The sequence below is a fragment of the Microcaecilia unicolor genome, chromosome 13, assembly GCF_901765095.1.
Source record: "Microcaecilia unicolor chromosome 13, aMicUni1.1, whole genome shotgun sequence".
Lineage (NCBI taxonomy): Eukaryota > Metazoa > Chordata > Amphibia > Gymnophiona > Siphonopidae > Microcaecilia > Microcaecilia unicolor.
In genome coordinates this window covers 71,688,962-71,708,455 of record NC_044043.1, presented here as the reverse complement: position 1 = coordinate 71,708,455, position 19,494 = coordinate 71,688,962, and the positions used below count along the sequence as shown (strand labels likewise).

Sequence of the window (19,494 nt, the reverse complement as noted above, 5' to 3'; positions counted from 1 at the left end):
TATCCTTCTTTCAATACATTTAATATGCTGTGCACTGATGTCTACCGAGTAAGTTACCTGTAGCGTTAAAATCCTTTCAGCCAGTAATGAACAGGTACACTGCTCATTAAACATGCACTTCTGATGTAGAAGTGAGTCACCAGTCTATGGGGTGGGGAGGGGGTAATGAGCTGGAACAGCAGCAGTAATAGCTTTGGAGATCCTTGGCGACAAAGGAAGAGTGTGAGGACACACATTTGGTACATGGGGCAGACTGGGGACCCTGATTGGTAGCTGTGATGTGGTGTCAATACGTCCTCTGAAAACCATCCAATGTGAAGCAAAATCTAACGAAAAGCAAGCTTCGAACAGAAGCTGAAAAAGAAGAAAATGTGCCAGCACGTAGCACAGAACCCCACCCACCCAGTTAACTGTAAGTGAAATATGTGCAACAAAAGTGGATCCTAATTCATTATTTGTTATTGTTGTGGGTCTTGAATAGATTGTGAGCTCTGCTGAGCAAAACTCTCTTACATGTCTGTGTACAGTGCTGTGTACGTCTAGTAGCACCATAGAAATAAGTAGTAGTAATCAATTCATATAAACCATTGATTCCTAAACCTGTCCTGAGGGACACCCCCCCCCAAACCAGTCAGGTTTTCAGGATATCCATAATAAGTATGCATGAGATAGATGTGGATCCACTACCTCTGTTGCATGCAAATCTATCTCATGCATATTCACTAGGGATATCCTGGAAACACAACTAGTTGGAGGATACCCCAAGGGCACATTTTGGAACTATGATGTTTATGGCATCTCAGCATAATCAAGGACCAGAGGACAAGCTGCCCTTATGTTCAGATCAAACTGGGCATGAAAACGGCTTGAAAGAGGGGAAACTGCTACCACCAGCTTTTGTTGGAGGAGTACAGTCAATTCCTCTACAATATCCCTCACTCAATGAAGACACTCAAGGAGTCAAACAGTAAGGACACTTTCATGTATTTCATTAAAATTGTATTTTCCGTTCTGTCCTTTCCATTGCTAGGTCCACAATTCACATGATACTGTGGCTTCCATTACCGAAGGCCACAGAAATAAGCAGAAGTTCTCATCTACTTCCAACCAGGGAGCTAGTTTAATGCAGTGGCTCCACCCTGATTTTTAAAACAATCATTTTTAAATTACGTTTCCTATAAAAAAAATAAAAAAAAGCAAACGAGGCTTGGATGTAAGGATCTCTGCCCTGTTCCCCTCTCAAAAGGGGTGGTGCAGCTGTTGCTTTGCTCCAGTCAACCCATTGTTCCTGCTGCATTGTGTTTGCTAGTTGGGGGCCTGCTATTTCTCAGAGTGGCGTCCCTTCCACCAGTGGCAGCAGCTGGCCTTCGCTGGATTCTTTGCTGAGTTCCTTGCCTTCGGCCTTCAGCCATTCCATCTTCTGCTGGTGCTGCCGGACACCATCCGCCACACGAGCATCAATCATAGCCTCTGTCAGAATGCCATCCTCAGAGGCGTATGCAGCAGCCTGCAAGGCGAAAGTATGGTTTAATAGAAATTGGATCATGGATCAATTTGCTTTGCCACCTAATGAGCTGCTTATCACAGTGCCTGCCATCACAGTTGTCACTTAAACCATTGTTAAAATATAAAAGAAACGCAAATCAAGGTGTCTATGGCAATCATATCAACAACCAGGTGACCTTTTCATGCAAGAGCTGCAGCAGTGGAGTTGCCTCTCATGCATTGGTTTTGATGTCAGAAGTTGGGTAACACCAGAGCTGCCACATTACCCAGTTCCAGGAGAGAGGCTTTTTGGCCAGTCTTGTTTTTGAACTTCTATCCCATAGCAGTAATGATAAGTCCTTGACCTTTTCCATTGAAATCAGTACTTCAGGTTCCATAATGCATCAGGATAGGGTTGTCAGAAATTCAGGACTGGCCTAAACTCTCTCTCTCTGAACTGGCTAACTTAGAAGCTCTGGAAAATGATGAAAAATTATAAATTCCCTGCTACCTTACTTAGAGTAATACTTGCAGTGTCCTCACTTGCCTCTCAAGCTGTTTCTGTACATTGGCTCTTTGGCTACAAAGCAAATCCCTGTGAAATTAAAGCACAGTGCTGCAGGCTTAGTCCCAATTATTTTTACAAGCTGAAGCTCATTTGCGCAAAACAAAAATAGAGAAATGGCTGCGTGTAAAGGTCTGACCTGCGATTTCGTCTGAGCTTGGGTAGCCCAGATGTGTTCATACAGAAAGCTTCTCAGCAAAATGCAAGCTCTATCCATGCATCACTGACATAATACACTGCTCACAATTTAAACAACCATCTGTGCATTTTCCACTAGTGATGCATAAGGAAACCCTGCTGGATAAGGAAGGATAAGGCTCTATTAGAACTCGCTCTCCTTAGGAGAGCTGCCATTATTTTAAAATAGAACTACTTAGCCAAGAATCTTCCTGCTTTTCTGTTTGTTACCCTTACCCCTTATTTGCTCGATATACCACATTAATGGTCCCGTTTACAAAGTTGCGGTAAAAGTGGCCCTACGGTAGCATCGGCGTGTGGATTTGCTGCAGCCGAGGCCCCCTTTTACCACAGTGGATAAAAGGACTAATTAAAAAAAAATGGAGACACTAAGGGCTCCTGTACTAACCCAGCAGTAACTAGGCAGCGCACAAAGCTGCCCAATTACCATCGGGTAAGCCCCCAGCTCTAACAAAACAAAACTACTGTTTTCAGCACCAGAAATGGCTATTTGGGGGCAGACTCTATTGCTGTTTTGCAAAAGGGATTCTTAGTAAATTATCATCAAAGCAGTTTACAAAGTCCAGGGGATAAAATAAACTTAAAATACACTAAAAATCATAAAGCTAAAATCAAATAAATTAAATATGGTACATTATATAGTCATCTACCATGACAGACTATAACAAAATGCATAAATATAATACAGTGTTACAGAAGAGCAAGGATTGCATGCATCCAACACAGCACGAAGAGATTTTTATTTATTACATTTGTACCCCGCGCTTTCCCACACAATGCAGGCTCAATGCGGCTTACATAGTAATTCGAAATACAAAGTCTTATAACAGAAATTTCAAAACAGTAGTGAAACATTATGAAGTTGAGCTTGAATAATGTATGATACATTCAGTTTGATAATGTATGATTAGGATAAAATAGGGTAGACAGGATAGGATAATATAAGTTGGAGGAAAAAGGGTAAGGAAGGATATAATATAATAAAGGGGAGATGGAGCTGGAGAGATCAACATAATATCACCATTAAATCCTTTAACATGGAGCAGCCCAGATAACTCCAGGCTAACATTATTATTAACACTGGACAATCTGCATTTTGTCTAATCTAAAGCCCCAAGGCAGATTACAATAAAATCTTTAAAAAAGAAACATAAGAATATACAGTGATCTTCAAATCAAGGCCCAGGGGCCGCTGGCAGCTCCCAAGGATCCCCTGCTGAGACTATCATCATCCCATCTTTTTTTTCCCTTCCCAATTTTGGTTTATTAAATTTATATCTTCAAACATAAATGTATTGGCAATATCAGAAATAATGAATATAAGGCAATATATTACATCAGAATAATATAATATGAATATCATCATCTTACTTTTGTCCATCATAATTTGAATCAAGAAACTAAGAAATTATATTTAAATGGAAATATATGGTAAATTAAATTAATTTACAACGGTAGGGGGAGATCGGATGTTCACAGCCGATTTATCAGCATTCTTAACTAGGGAAGCACATCCATAGGCGGAGCAACCTTTTCTATTGATTCAATAAATTCTAACAATTTCTTGGGGACATAAACGGAGGGTGCTTCACTTAACCAATCTGCTAGCTTTCACCAACACTAGTCAGGAATGAACATTTTTGTTATTTCCTTATTTTAAAAGGCTGCTCAATGCTAATATATAAAAACAGGATCACATCTCAAGAGGCATTCCTTGGCACTCCTTGGTAGAAAACGCCTGACAGGATCTGGGTTTCCTATCAAACATATAAACGGCGAGTGACCGACTCACTCGCAAATGCGCAGTAGAGACTTCCCTCTCTGTCCCGCCCCCGCGTCAATACGTGATGACGAGGGCGGGACAGAGAGGAAAACTGCGCCGCCGAGGTTGATGCCGCTCCCCCCGCCTGCCCGCCTGAGATCGCCGCTACCGTTCCTCCCCCCCCCACCCGGCCCGGGCCCTCTCTCCGCTACTAAACTTACACATCCATTCGCCGGAACGCAGCACGCACATCAGCTGAGCTGCCGTCGGCCTTCCTTCCCTGCCTGTGTCCCGCCCTCGCTGACGTTACGTCACAGGAGGGCGGGACACAGGCAGAGAAGGGAGGGCCGACGGCAGCTCAGCTGATGTGCGTGCTGCGTTCCGGCGAATGAATGTGTAAGTTTATAGCGGAGAGAAGGCCCAGGCCAGGTGGAGGGATGGCGGCAACTCCGGGGGTGGGGGACGGTAGCGGTGGCGACCTCGCGGGGAGGGAGGGGGAAGGAAAACCCCAATACCAGCCCGTTTTTACGGGCTCAACGGCTAGTCACATTATAAATCATAAAATTATACCGCTTTGTCACTTCTGATAACCCATCCACCTCTCCCTCTTCCTCCCTCACCTCTACCTTTCCCTTGAGACTGTCACTGGAACGCTTTTTAGGTTTCACTTATATATATTCTGATATTGCCATCTTTTGCTCATACCTGACCTGAGGAAGAAGGTTCTGCTTTCGAAAGCTTGACAAAAAACATACTAAGTTAAAACAAAAGAGAAAATAAGGTGATATCTTTTTTCTTTATTGGACTAACTTAGTATGTTTTTTTGTCAAGCTTTCGAAAGCAGAACCTTCTTCCTCAGGTCAGGTATGAGCAAAAGATGGCAATATCATAATATATTTAAGTGAAACATTTCTATTTATTACTTTAAAGTGGACTAGCATGGCAAACACACCACTTCTATCCAGAAATCAAAGTGATAGACCACATGGTTAATTATCATACGCAACTAAACCGAGCGCATGAATGACTGCAGTCCTCAAACGTAAAAAGGCAGCTGCTTGGTACGTGATCTTATTGTCCAGTAGCCCTCTGGCTCTTTCATTCTCAGGAGCAAAATAGGGAATGGATATAAAATTCAATAGGAGAATTACGTGAACAGGGGCTAAATATACATTTGGGACCAGCCATGACCTAGGCTGTACTATTAGAGAATTCACGGTCTTTTCAATCCTAGTTTCAGCACTGATGTGGAAAGATTAGGGTACTCTGGGTGTATGCATGCATTATGAATCTCAGAATTTCTTCCACTGACAGCACTGCCCATAATTCTAGCATGCCGCTGCGATTCATGCTCCAGTGATTTTCTCAATGACTTTCTATAAATAGCAAGTCCAAGCCTCAGCGGCTGTCCCTGCTGGGAGCAGCTTAACTGCTAAAACTGCTGCATTTATGCTTTGCCTTCTCTTTTCCCTGCAGACACCTCAACCCATTTTCTCATACCTAGCAGATAGAGAACTCCTCCGTGCAATATTAGGTGTGAAAGGGACAGGCCAGCTACCAAATATTTTTTTTGGCGAAAGGGAGAACAAAATTGCATTTTAATAATCTATGATGTCTAGCGTGAATATTCTACCTACATCCTTCTGCATGATTTAAACACATTTAATTACTTATTCAAGTAATCTAAAATTTATAGTTTGGTTTCGAGCAGTTACTGGGAGGGGAGGGGAAGCAGACTCTGTACATTTTATGAATAGAGAGATCATTGAAAAATTTGACTGCATGATAAGCAAGGCAGTTGTAGCACTGATTTTTAAAGAACTAGGGCCCTGTTTAAGACACGCTAATGCTAGAGACACCCATATATTCCTATGGGTGTCTCTAGTGTTAACGTGTGGTTTAGTAAACAGGGCCCCTAGATTTTACAGTTTTAAATTTGACCAAAACCACTATCTGGTAAAGTACCAGGTCTAAAATGCACCAAAATGCATCAAACATTTTCCTCCACACTGCTTCTAGCTATAGAATATGGAACAACCTAGGAAAGGAAGAACAGTCTGACTATTTAATTTAAAGGGAAGGGAAATGGGACTTGATATACCACCTTTATGAGGTTTTTGCAACTACATTCAAAGTGGTTTACATATATTCAGGTACTTATTTTGTACCTGGGGCAATGGAGGGTTAAGTGACTTACCCACAGTCACAAGGAGCTGCAGTGGGAATTGAACCCAGTTCCCCAGGATCAGAGTCCGCTGCACTAACTAGGCTACTATTCCACTAGCAACATTCCGTGTAGAAGCCTGCCCTTGCAGATCACCAATGCGGCCGCGCAGGCTTCTGTTTCTGTGAGTCTGACGTCCTGCACTCAGACTCACAGAAACAGAAGCCTGCGCGGCCGTGTTGCTGATCTGCAAGGGCAGGCTTCTACATGGAATGTTGCTAGTTGGAATAGCAACATTCCATGTAGAATCTCAAATAGGGAAAGGGAATTGGGACTTGACATACCACCTTTCTAAGGTTTTTGCAACTACATTCAAAGCGGTTTACATATATTCAGGTACTTATTTTGTACCTGGGGCAATGGAGGGTTAAGTGACTTGCCCAGAGTCAAAAGGAGCTGCAGTGGGAATGGAACTCAGTTCCCCAGGATCAAAGTCCACTGCACTAACCACTAGGCTACTCCTCCGCTCAAAGAAGTGTCGAACTACAGTATATTCTCTTTTGCTTGCAAATACTATTCAAATGGTTGATTCAGTCAGCATATGAGCACTGAACTAAGCAGAACCTTTGCAAAGCCTGACTGATCCTACAGCGCTGTGTAATAACACAGTGCTGACACTGTTAGCAAGGCTGGGAGCCTTCCAAGTACTTCAGAAACACATTTTGCCATAAGAGTTCTGCTTGTGAAGTAAAATCAGGGCCAAACTGAAGAATGTTTTCAGCTTTGGCAGAGGAAGGTGCCCTGCTTCCTCACTCTGAAGTAGAGAGCTGCACGGCTTCCGTCCCCGCGGGAATCCCGCGGGATTCCCGCAGGGACGGAGGCAGTTCCTGCGGGGTTCCCGTGGGGATGGAAGCCGTTCTGCGGGGTTCCCGCGGGGACGGAGTCAGTTCCTGCGGGGTTCCCGCGGGGATGGAACCAGTTCTGTGGGCTTCCCGTGGAATTGTAAGCTCCACCTGCACCAGCCTCTCATCTACCGAATACCAATTTCTTTGAGTGCTGTCTCCTCCTCCTCCTCTTCCGCCTTGCTTTAACAGCATAAATGTGGAAAGTCTTCCATTAAGGAGGTGGTAGAGTCACAAATGATGATGGAATTCAAAAAGGCATGCTAACCTTAAATGGCTGCATGTGTGTGGATGTGTCAAGTGACGCTTAGATGGCGACTCTGGCTGTGATGAACTAGGGCTGATACCTGGCAGACTTGTATGGTCTGTGTCTCATACATGGCAATCTGGTGTAGGATGGGCTGGAAAGGGCTTAGACAGCAACTTCAGTGGCTGGAACATGAGGACAGTGCTGGACAGACTTTTATGGTCTGTGTCCCACAAATGAGAACATGAATAGGCTGGAGTGGGCTTCGATGGCAACTCCAGCAGTTGGAACATAAGGATGGGGCCAGATAGACTTCTGTGGTCTTTGTTCCAGAAACATGAAAGAAAGACCATAATCAAGTATATAATATCACACTCGTTGATTTAATGATGAATTGATCATGAGTGTGACTATTGGCAGAGTGGATGGACCGTTCAGGTCTATTTGCTGTCACTTACTATGTTACTATTAATCCTCTTTGCTACCAGGCTGGTGCACAGACCTCAGCTCTGACACAGGCACGAGAATCAGATGTCACCTGACCTACTGGCGCGTGCATGTGGCGACCTCTCAGCACAGAGTGCAAGTGAATTGGAGACAAGTCTTACATGTGCGCACCAGAGTGTTCCAACTTCCAACTTCCGTTCCTTCCTTGCCTACAGTGCTGTGGCTCAAATCCAGAGAGAGACTGAGGGAGCTGACTGGAACTTTCTTTTATGTACTATTAAATTCTTACGGGGATGGGTTAAATTCTTACGGGGATGGGTGGGGATGGGTTAAATTTTTGCGGGGATGGGTGGGGATGGGTAAGATTCCAGTGGGGATGGGTGGGGACGGGTAAGATTTCTGTCCCCGTGCAACTCTCTACTCTGAAGCCCCAGAATGGCACCTTGATTAGTTCTGTAAACCGCCCAGATCTGACTGAGTTGATATTCAATAGGATTTAACCAGGCAGGAGAGGTGCCCGGTTAACTTCCAGGTCAGTGGCACAACACATACCCGGTTATTCATTTCCAGGAGCAGCACATGCCCATCGAATAAAAAAGGGTTAGTTCAGCCCGCTGCTGGAAGTGGCTTACAAGCCACTTAATGCTGTGGGCTGAATATTACCCCTTAATTACTTGAACAGACCTCGAGACGGAACTTCTTTCACCAGAAATACTATCTAAAACTGGGTCTAAACACTGAATGAAATCTCTACTTAAGAGGAGATCACCACTGACGTCAGCCTGAAAAGCTAATTCCTGAACGAAGTCTGGCTCATCCCTATTCGGTGCACAGAATGATACGATGGCATACAACTGAAGAGCACTTTTCCAAAACTCACTCAGTACATTTTTGTTTGGTCCGTTTTGAGCTATTTGACTAATTTTGCTCATCAAGGCAAGGTTCATTTACAGTAGCCTATTCCTAAAACTGCTACAGTAAATGAATCTTGCCTTGATGAAGGTTATAAATAGAAATCAAACAAAATAAAACATGGAAAAGAAAATAAGATGATACCTTTTTTATTGGATATAACTTAATACATTTATTGATTAGCTTTCGAAGGTTGCTCTTCTTTGTCAGATCGGAAATAAGCAATCTGACGAAGAAGGGCAACCTTCGAAAGCTAATCAAGAAATGTATTAAGTTATGTCCAATAAAAAAGGTATCATCTTATTTTCTTTTCCACGTTTTATTTTGTTTGATTTCTATTGATAATCTTTAAGAGTGGACTAACACGGCTACCACACCTCTTTGCCTTGATGAACAAATCACATGGCTCAAAACTGACAAAAAAATGGACTGAGTAAGTTTTGGAAAAGTGCACCTCAATTGTTTGTAGATTTATCAATCGATATTCAAAAGTACATATCTGGTTAGCTGGTGTTGCTAACTAGATATATGCTTGTCAGCAGGATATTTAATGGCACTAATCACATAATGCTACTGAATATTCCCCTCTGTCTGGAACTATCTGGACAGCGCCAGGCCAGTCCATAGGCAAAGCCTGGGCGGTTATGGTAATATTCATACTGCTAACCAGATAGCTAATCAGCCAAAGTGAGGGCAGCAAAAAGGCTATTCTAACTCTGGTAAGTTAGGCATCTGTTAGCACAGCCATTCCCAAGCCAGTCCCCATCGGGTTTTCCGGATATCCACAAATGAATATACATGGAATAGATTTGCATGCACTGCCTCAACTGCACGCATTGTTCATTATGGATATCCTGAAAACTCAATGGAACTAGGTGTGTCCCGAGGACTGGGTTGGGAATGGCCGTGTTAGCGGTTTGAAGATCACTGCTAACCAGATACTAATGCTGGTCAACACTGATTACTGGATATTCAGTGCCGGCTGATATCCAGATATCAGCGCTGAACATCCAGTATATTTTTAACACAGTGGCTGGCATTTTCTCAAACACTTCCAAATTTTGGCCCATACTAATCTGTACCCAGCATCCAGTGTTGTCTGATTTTTCAGAGATCAGGAAGTCAACTTCTTTCCTACTGAGAATAGCTATTCTGCCTTTCTTGGGAACTGCAGGGGAAAAAACTAGTGTCTCTCACCTAGCCTCATTTCAGATTCTTCAAAATTCTGGTTTTGCTTGCAGCAGGGTGACTTATGTTTAAGGTCATTTTTATACTTCCAATGTTAACAAAGTATAGTGAATCTAAACAGACATCAGAACATATTATCAACTATTTACACACTAACAGGTCAACATCCCTTCCCCCAACGTACCCATCGTGCATCTCCCAAATTCTGGCCATTTAACTGGGCTGTTCATGACATTATTTGTTTTATGTAATAGTATTATTGTTCACCACTTTCACCTTTTATTAGCGGTATATCAAATCCCCAATAAACATTAATACGGAGGAAAATCAATCTCAGATTATTGTGTGCTACCTTGTCCCTATCATAACAATGGGAGGTACTGTTTGTAGCTCAGGCTCCAGCTTTTCAAAGTAAGATAGCCCTTGATGCTCTACCCAATACATTGGTTAACAGTGGACATAACACAAAACCCCTGAACCAAACAAGCACTGCCTAGAAAGCAATGAAAAGCATGTTATGCTCACTGAAGCTCTTCTGGCAATCTGAATATATTAACCTGCCGTCACTGCTGCCTAAGTGGCATGCCAATGTAACCCAATCCCAAGACCTAAAGACATCACAGCCTCCCCTCCCAGCCAAAATACCGTCATCCCCAATCACCCACACACACCTTTCCTGCCAGCATCCACACAGCCCAGCCAAGCAAAACTCAAATATCACATGGCCTCTTGACGGTAGCGATATCCCAACACCATTAATAAATCTGTGGATAATTAAAATGTGGCCACCTTCAATGCTATGGAGCAGCCCGCATGTTGGATCGCCTCGCACTCTATACAGCACAGTTTCTGAAGTCCGGTCCTGGAGTACCCCCCCCCCCCCTTGCCAGTCAGGTTTTCAGGATAACCACAATGAATATGCATGAAAGAGATTTGCATATAATGGAGGCAATGTTTGCAAATCAAGCTCATGCACATTCATTGTGGATATCCTGAAAACTTCACTGGCAAGAGGGGGGTGGGGGGGGGGGCGGTACTCCAGGACTGGACTTGGGAAACATTGCTATTCAGGACAGTCAAAAGCCTGTGAGGCACCAAGGTAGCACATAGATGATTACTACAGTTAATTATACAATACAATTATTCTTGTATTCTGCAAAAACCTGCTAGAGTTCTAACCATAAAAGAAAACCAAGCGGACCTTGGGAAGTACAATATTACATTTAGATTAAGTTACATAGCAAGAACCCATATTAAAAAAAAAGTAATAAAAAGCTACAGAAACACAAAAACCTCCTCTATGACAGAATCCTGACAAAAAGCTAGAAAATCCAGAATATTTCCTTAGGAAAGGTATCTTTTAAATAAAAAAGTTGTTAAACGTTTCTGAATGATAGATATTGACAGATTTTTCTAATATCCAAGGGATGCATATTCCATGCTGAAGCTGTCTGATAACTAAAACGGCATGGAAACAGTTTTGGAATGTTGAACTTTCGGAGTTAGAGTATCCCAGGATTTAATGTTGTTATACTGTCCAACTTCTATCGGAAAGCATATATGTCCTAAGTGCCAAATCATGCAAGGTTTTAAAAGTCATAATACACAACTTAAATTGGATTCTCTCTCTATAGGAAGCCCATGCAATTGAATAAACAATAGGGAATTTCTCTCATAGTTATGAACAGAGAGACCTAGTAGGGCTGCCACGTTTTGAATGGTTTCATGGTTTTTTTTAGTAAAATGTTTTTTGACAACCTGCACAGAATACATTACAATAATCCAAGGAAGACAAAAGAAGAGATTGAACCACCAGGCGAAGAACTGAGAAATCTCAAATCCCTCGAATCTTTCCCAATTTTTTCAATCATAAAAATGATTTTTGGCTAATGCATTAATCTGTGAATCCATAGTGAGCGAACTGGACAAGAGAACTCCTAAAATTTTAATACCCGATTCAAACTTAAAATGAGAATTACTCAACTTTAAAATATCATTATTCCAAATATTGACAAGACCTCCCAACAATAAAAATTTATTTTTTTCCTTATTCAATTAAGAGAGTGTTTTAAAATCCAGAATTCAATCAGAGACATACAGAGGGGCATTTTTAATATGAAGTCTAATTCCGATTTGGACTTTTTGCGGAAAACGTCCAAAAATCCAGTAGTGAATATAGCCATTTCCTAGTTGTTTTTGTGCTCAGTGCATCTATCTTTCTGGACCATTAAAAAAAAAAAAAAGTCCAAGGGAAAAATGCACAAAAACAAGCCATTGGGATATATGAGAGGACAGCATTTTTAGCAGACTGGCAACACGGACATCCAAGTAGAGCAGTGGAGCACCCTAGGGGTCACTGCAGTGGACTTCAAATAAAAGGTCCCAGGTACACATCTCACCATTACCCCCTTTATAATGTACGGTGAGATCTCCAAAACCCATCCAAAACCTACTGTACACCACTACAAAACCCCTTATTTATTTAACACATTTATACCCCACATTTTCCCACTAGTTGTACGCTTAATGTGGTTTACACAAGACCGTAGTGCAAGCTACAGTTCAGTAATTGCAATTAAAAAGTGTAAAAGAAAATAGTAAATGTAAGGAATCAAATAGGACAAACAGATAAAAGTATATGAAGGTGGTATAGTCCATGGAATTTGTTGAATCAAAGAAGAGTGACATTAGGTTGAATCATTATGTCTACAGGTGTCATCTATATGTGGGTACAGTAGGTTTTGGGTGGGTTTTGGAGGGCTCACATTTTCTACCACGTGTAACAGCGGGATATGGGCCTGGGTTCCCTTCTCTAAAGTGCACTGAACTGATCACTATGATACTCCAGGGACCTGCTTGCTGCTTTAATAGGACTGGCCATAACATCTGAAGCTGTTATAGAGGTTGGTATCTGTTGGGGGGGGGGGGGGTCATGTCTTAATCCCTCCAGTGGTCATGTGGTCATTTAGGGCATCTTTTTGTGATTTTGTCATAATTGAAACAGGTCTACACCAAACCATCTAACTTAGTCCTGGGATGTTTTTGCTTTGTTCCATTATGGCAGAAAAACGTCCAAGTTTTGGGAATTCCAAAACCTGATGGTGGAAAATACCTCTATGCTAGACATTAATTTACACACACTTCCTATCCTTTTTTTCTAATACATACCTTCAACTGTGTGCAGTTCTGCCAGCACCAAGGCTTCAGCCTCATGAGTTTTTTTCAACAGTGTCATCTTTCGGGGGTGGGGGGGTGGGGGCATCTTGTTTTGTTCTCTTAATTCCTTGTGCTATAGCAAACGCTGCTTCTATTTTGGGATTTGTTAGATGCCATCCACTGTAACGTTTGGTACAGTATACATGAACAGAAAATTATCAAAATGCATCACTGGAATGATGCAAATATTCCCTCACTGGAGAAGCTCACTGTGAACAGGTCTGTTCACATGGCAGCTCAATGTTGCCCCTCCCCCCCCATTATTTTCTTATTTTAACCATGCTGTAGAGCAGATGACAGAACATTCAAACTAGACTAGGAAGGGGTTGCATGGAAGGCCCCTGAGACCAGAACATATTGGGTTATTTTCCTTTTTAATACCTTTGATTTTCAATGCATAAGTACAGGACTTCTGGCACAACTGTGTCCCAGCTATCCCAGTGTTTTCAATGAAACATACATCAGCCTTGGGTAAATGCTGTTATGTCAATTTATAAACAGAATGGCATTCCGTGCGTGAGGCTGCTGCAGTTCAACCTGAGCAACGTAGGATGGGAAGATTAACACATGCATCACTACAGAATACTGCACACAGCGTAAAAGATTAATTGTAAGACACTTGGGCAAAGACAGTGTGTTTTTTTCCCCCCTCCCCCAGCACCTATTGACCACCACCAAACAAGTCACTCAACCTACTGATCTTCCCCCTCTCTCCCTCTATACACAGTACTCTTCACTTTATCTCCTAGTGTCCCTTATTGTTTATGCATTATGGAAGTAATTGTCGAACTAACACCCTCATGATCTAACCCCGGCGCTATTTTAGATAGCGCTCTAGAAATACCGCTCTTCCAACGCCGTAGTAGCACGGTGTAGCAGTATGGCATGATCAGAAGTTAATATAGGCTAACATATGCAGCGGTGTAGCGGCGCTAATCCCTGTAGACAGCGTAGTAAAATGAAGCTAAGTAGCCGGGAGAGAGAGGAACAGTATAGGTGGAACCCCTGCAGTGTTAGTTACATAGCCTTAGTCAGCTTCTGTGTCACCAGATTCAAAATATAGAGCACTGGATGCAGAACATTACCTTGAAGCCAAGGCAGGTTTAAGGCATAAGCAAACAAGGCAAATGCCTGCAAACAAGGGTACAAACTTTTGGGGATGCCCTGTTAGATATGCGCTAATCCAGCCCTAACTGGGCTTCACACAGGAAATGAATATGTCAATCACTACTGCTGCAGTGGCCCATATAGGAAAAAGGTGGCATCAACCATCTGTGCCATCAGCTGGCACCATATATTGACACCCTCCCGGAACCATTAGGCTAGCATCTGAGACGTGGTGGCATCATTAGCCACCACCATAGCATCTTCAGGCCCCACCGGCAAGCAGAAGGCTTCAACCCCTAAAGCAAATTCACAGCAGAAGGAGATGCAGGAAGCAGTCAAGCAGATGCTGGGGGCTTTCAAGGCAGGGAAGAGGGCTTGTTAGGGTCTAGGAAAGAAAAGAAGGGTAGTGCTTGGTCAGGTGGGATAAATGGGGAGATGGGTCTGGGAGAACATTCCCTGGGATCTGAAGGTTAAACCAGCATGTTAGCACAAAATTAAATATAGAGGTTAACAGATTGATTTCTATATATTTGTAGAGGTTTAAAAATGTATGTTATGGTAAAGGACCTAACGAGCTAGTCTGCCTAGGGCTCACCAAAGGGTTAATCATGCTCTGCTTGAGGCCCTTACTGTGAGGTGAGATCAGAAGCTGAGAAAGCCTCTTCCAACAAAGCAGAGCAATCAGTTGCTCTCCAAACACCACAGAGCCAGGAAAACCTCCAGATAAAATCATTCCAATTAGAACAGCAGAGCCTGATCAATCAACAGGTCCTACTCTCAAATCTTATTAACTAGATTGCCAGTATATAGCAGATTGTAAATCAGTCAGTAGAAATAAGCGCACAACCCTTTCTCTGAAAAGTCATTTTGTGAAGTCTGACATGGAAGGAAACACCTTCTCCTGCATCAGTACTACTACTACTACTACTATTTAGCATTTCTATAGCGCTACAAGGCATACGCAGCGCTGCACAAACATAGAAGAAAGACAGTCCCTGCTCAAAGAGCTTACAATCTAATAGACAAAAAATAAATAAAGTAAGCAAATCAAATCAATTAATGTGATCGGGAAGGAAGAGAGGAGGGTAGGTGGAGGCGAGTGGTTACGAGTCAAAAGCAATGTTAAAGAGGTGGGCTTTCAGTCTAGATTTAAAGGTGGCCAAGGATGGGGCAAGACGTAGGGGCTCAGGAAGTTTATTCCAGGCGTAGGGTGCAGCGAGACAGAAGGCGCGAAGTCTGGAGTTGGCAGTAGTGGAGAAGGGAACAGATAAGAAGGATTTATCCATGGAGCGGAGTACACGGGAAGGGGTATAGGGAAGGACGAGTGTGGAGAGATACTGGGAAGCAGCAGAGTGAATACATTTATAGGTTAGTAGAAGAAGTTTGAACAGGATGCGAAAACGGATAGGGAGCCAGTGAAGGGTCTTGAGGAGAGGGGTAGTATGAGTAAAGCGACCCTGGCGGAAGATGAGACGGGCAGCAGAGTTTTGAACCGACTGGAGAGGGGAGAGGTGACTAAGTGGGAGGCCAGCAAGAAGCAGATTGCAGTAGTCTAAACGAGAGGTGACAAGGGTGTGGATGAGGGTTTTGGTAGAGTGCTCGGAAAGAAAGGGGCGGATTTTACGGATGTTGTAAAGAAAGAAACGACAGGTCTTGGCGGTCTGCTGGATATGAGCAGAGAAGGAGAGAGAAGAGTCAAAGATGACCCCAAGGTTTCGAGCTGAGGAGACAGGGAGAATGAGAGAGCCATCAACAGAAATAGAAAACGGGGGAAGCGGGGAGGTGGGTTTGGGGGGGAAAATGAGAAGCTCGGTTTTGGTCATATTTAATTTCAGGTGGCGTTGAGACATCCAGGCAGCAATGTCAAACAAGCACACTGAAACTTTGGTTTGGATGCAAGGTGAGATATCAGGGGTAGAAAGGTAGATTTGGGAGTCATCAGCATAGAGGTGGTAGGAAAAGCCATGGGATGAGATTAATGAACCAAGGGAAGAAGTGTAGATAGAAAAGAGGAGGGGACCAAGAACAGAACCCTGAGGTACGCCGACAGGCAGAGGGATAGAGGTAGAAGAGGATCCACCAGAGTGAACACTAAAGGTGCGGAGGGAGAGGTAGGAAGAGAACCAGGAAAGGACAGAGCCCTGGAATCCAAGTGAGGACAGGGTATCGAGAAGTATGCTGTGATCGACAGTGTCAAAAGCAGCGGAAAGATCAAGAAGAATGAGGATGGAATATTGACCTCTGGATTTAGCCAGTAATAGGTCATTGGAGACTTTAGTAAGCGCAGTTTCGGTTGAGTGGAGAGGGCGAAAACCAGATTGTAGTGGGTCAAGAATAGCATGTGAGGAGAGAAAATCAAGGCAGCGGCGGTGAACAGCATGTTCAAGTAATTTGGAGAGAAAAGGAAGGAGGGAGATGGGTCGGTAATTAGAGGGACAAGTAGGGTCAAGTGAAGGCTTCTTAAGGAGAGGTGTGACCACAGCATGTTTAAAGGCAGCAGGGACAGTCGCAGTGGAAAGTGAGAGGTTGAGAATGTGACAGATAAAAGGAATAAGAGTAGGAGAGATGGCATTAAGAAGGTGGGTGGGAATGGGATCAGAGGAACAGGTGGTACATTTTGAGGAAGAAAGGAGAAGTGTAGTTTCTTCAATAGTAACTTCAGGAAAGGAGGAAAGGGAATGAGGGGAAGGAGAGAGAGGGGAACGGACTAGTGGAGGGAGAGCTGGTGAGGTAGAGAAAGCAAGGTTTATCAGGGCCAACACATTGGTTTTCACCATGTACACACAGACTGACTAGAGCAGAGATTCCCAAATATGTCACTGAAAATCCACATATCCCCAGAGGGTGACCAAAGCAAATGTCTTTACCCACTCCCCTCCATATGATGGTGTGTGTGTTAAGTTAGTTATAATCAATGTGCAGATAAGTTACAGTGATACCTCGGTTTTCGTTGATAATCCGTCCGAAAACAATCAATGAAAACCGAAACAGACGAAAACCGAGGCAATTATTTCCATATGAATCAATGTAAATCCAATGAGCAGGAGAACGTGTGGATCGCCCTTTGTTTTCACAAAATTAGCAGAGAAAACCTAGGCAACCAACGAAATCCGAGACAAATTTTTCACAAATCAACGAAAACCGAAACCGACGATAACCGAAGTCAACGAAAACTGAGGTTTCACTGTACTCTTTAATGCTTGTCGATACAATCATATTTCCCCCTCTTATTTCTGAGCATTGGCTGCCAGTCTCCTCATGGATGCAATTTAAGTTCCTCATCCTGGTTTACACAGGCCTCTGACAGCACAGAGTTACCGTAATCAATTCCTAATTCCAATATGCCCCCACGCAATAGTAACGCTCCTCTCAAACCTGCCCTTTTATCCCTCCCCTCCTCTCGCTGTCTGAGGCTTAATGCCACTCGTGACTCGGCTTTTAGTTACATTGGCCCCAAACTTTGGAACTCTCTCCATTTGTATTCTGAACTGAGCATACATTTCTTAAATTTAAAAAGCTGATCAAGAATTGGCTATTTCAACAAGCCATTCCTTGCCACATAACCTGTTCTTTCTCTCCAAAACTAGATCTTTGATTGTACACCATTTAGCAGCATTATTAGCTTGTGATTAACAGTTTATCATTAAAATCAAATCAATCAATGGTCGTGGTATGTATGTGGATTGGGGGGGAGGGTGAGATGAAAGTGAGTGGCATGGGTGCATGTGTCAGTAAGTGAGGGGTGGGAGGAGATGAGTAAAAGTGAATGATAGCCAGGCATTCCAGACATCCCTTCCAGACATCCCTGTTGCAGTCTCCAGCTCCTCATGTTCTATCTTTCTTCACTCCTATCTGCAATGTAGCCCCCCCCCCTTTCTCTTCCTCATTTCCCTTCTCAGTCTCTACCAGTCACAGAGGGGAGGAGGGGAACAGGCTTCCTTCCTGTTGTGTTGCACACTGCCTCTGCTCCAGGCCAATTCTCTCTCTTTGGTTGGGTCTATGTATGTCCTGTTGGTCTCTACAGGCCAATGACCCTGTGGCAATCACTACCTATCATTCAGCCCGACAGGCTGCTGTAATTTGACCTGAGTGGGCTCAATGGGAGATGAAGCATCATTAGCCCAGTTTGTACCTGTTGATAATGCCACCATCCTGCAGTTTTTTTTTAAATTCAACAATGTCTTTTATTGATAAAAGCACAGAGATACAAGCTGAAACAAAAATGCCACAAAATGATAGACTGAAAAGCATCAAGCACAACTATGTATTTTTGTTACATTTGTGCCCCGCGCTTTCCCACTCATGGCAGGCTCAATGCGGCTTACATATTGTATACAGGTACATATTTGTACCTGGGGCAATGGAGGGTTAAGTGACTTGCCCAGAGTCACAAGGAGCTGCCTGTGCCTGAAGTGGGAATTGAACTCAGTTCCTCAGGACCAAAGTCCATCACCCTAACCACTAGGCCACTCCTCCTAGAAAACAAGCCCCCCCCCCCCAAAAAAAAACACCCCACTCTGCCTTAGCAAAACACAACTTCACTTTTTCGAGACTTGGAAACATATAACCAACAACCGTTCCCTCCCCCCAGCTTCCCCCAGCCTTTACATAAATAGCAAGCAACATGCACACATAGATGGGTAGGTGATGTACAGTAAAATATAAATAAACAATGTAAACATATCAAGAGCCCAAGGAGGCAAGCGGGCCCCAAAACGTTTCCCACCTCCCAAGGGCCTTCAAGCGCACAGCCTGCAGTTTACCCGCAACACATATATGACAGAATCAAAACATCAATGAAGGAACCACAGGCTTTTTCCAGAAACTGAGCTAAAGGCAGCCGAGCAGCAATAAGGCATTGTTGCACTCAGAAGATGGTGAATCCAGAGATCGGTCTGCTCAGCTAAAAAACCAACATGGTCTCAAGGCACAGGATATCCCAGAAGCAACAAAATATGGGCCTGGACTGCCTTCCAAAAAGGCACGGGCTTTCAAACAATGTCCATGGTAACCAGCTGTCCACGCAGCGACGTCAACAAAAAGGTGAGGCCTAAGAGAAATGGTGTTGCAAATGTGCAAGACTGAGATACCAGCAGTAAAGAACTTTAACAGAGTTTTCCTGTAAGTTCAGGGCCCTGGTAGTGACAAACAGCAAGATCCATTTTGTCCCAATCAGCTTCAGAAATAAGTCACTTTTAGCTCCATTTCCCATCTGCATCGATGAGTGACAGGGGCAGGACTCTGTCAGCATAAACAGCGATACAGAGCAGAGACTAGACCCTTAGTAAACAAGCAAGCTTC

The 19,494-nt window shown here is 43.4% G+C and overlaps 1 protein-coding gene across 1 annotated transcript in view; it reads right to left on the bottom strand.

Annotated features, from left to right (window-relative positions):
• Nucleotides 1–968: 968 nt before the first annotated feature.
• ATAD3A (ATPase family AAA domain containing 3A) overlaps nucleotides 969–19,494 on the bottom strand; it is a 117,030-nt gene continuing 98,504 nt past the window's right edge. Inside the window, exon 16 of the mRNA XM_030185648.1 lies at nucleotides 969–1,507. Coding sequence (XP_030041508.1) covers nucleotides 1,328–1,507 — 180 coding nt within the window. The 3' untranslated portion in view covers nucleotides 969–1,327. The remainder of the gene's footprint in view (nucleotides 1,508–19,494) is intronic.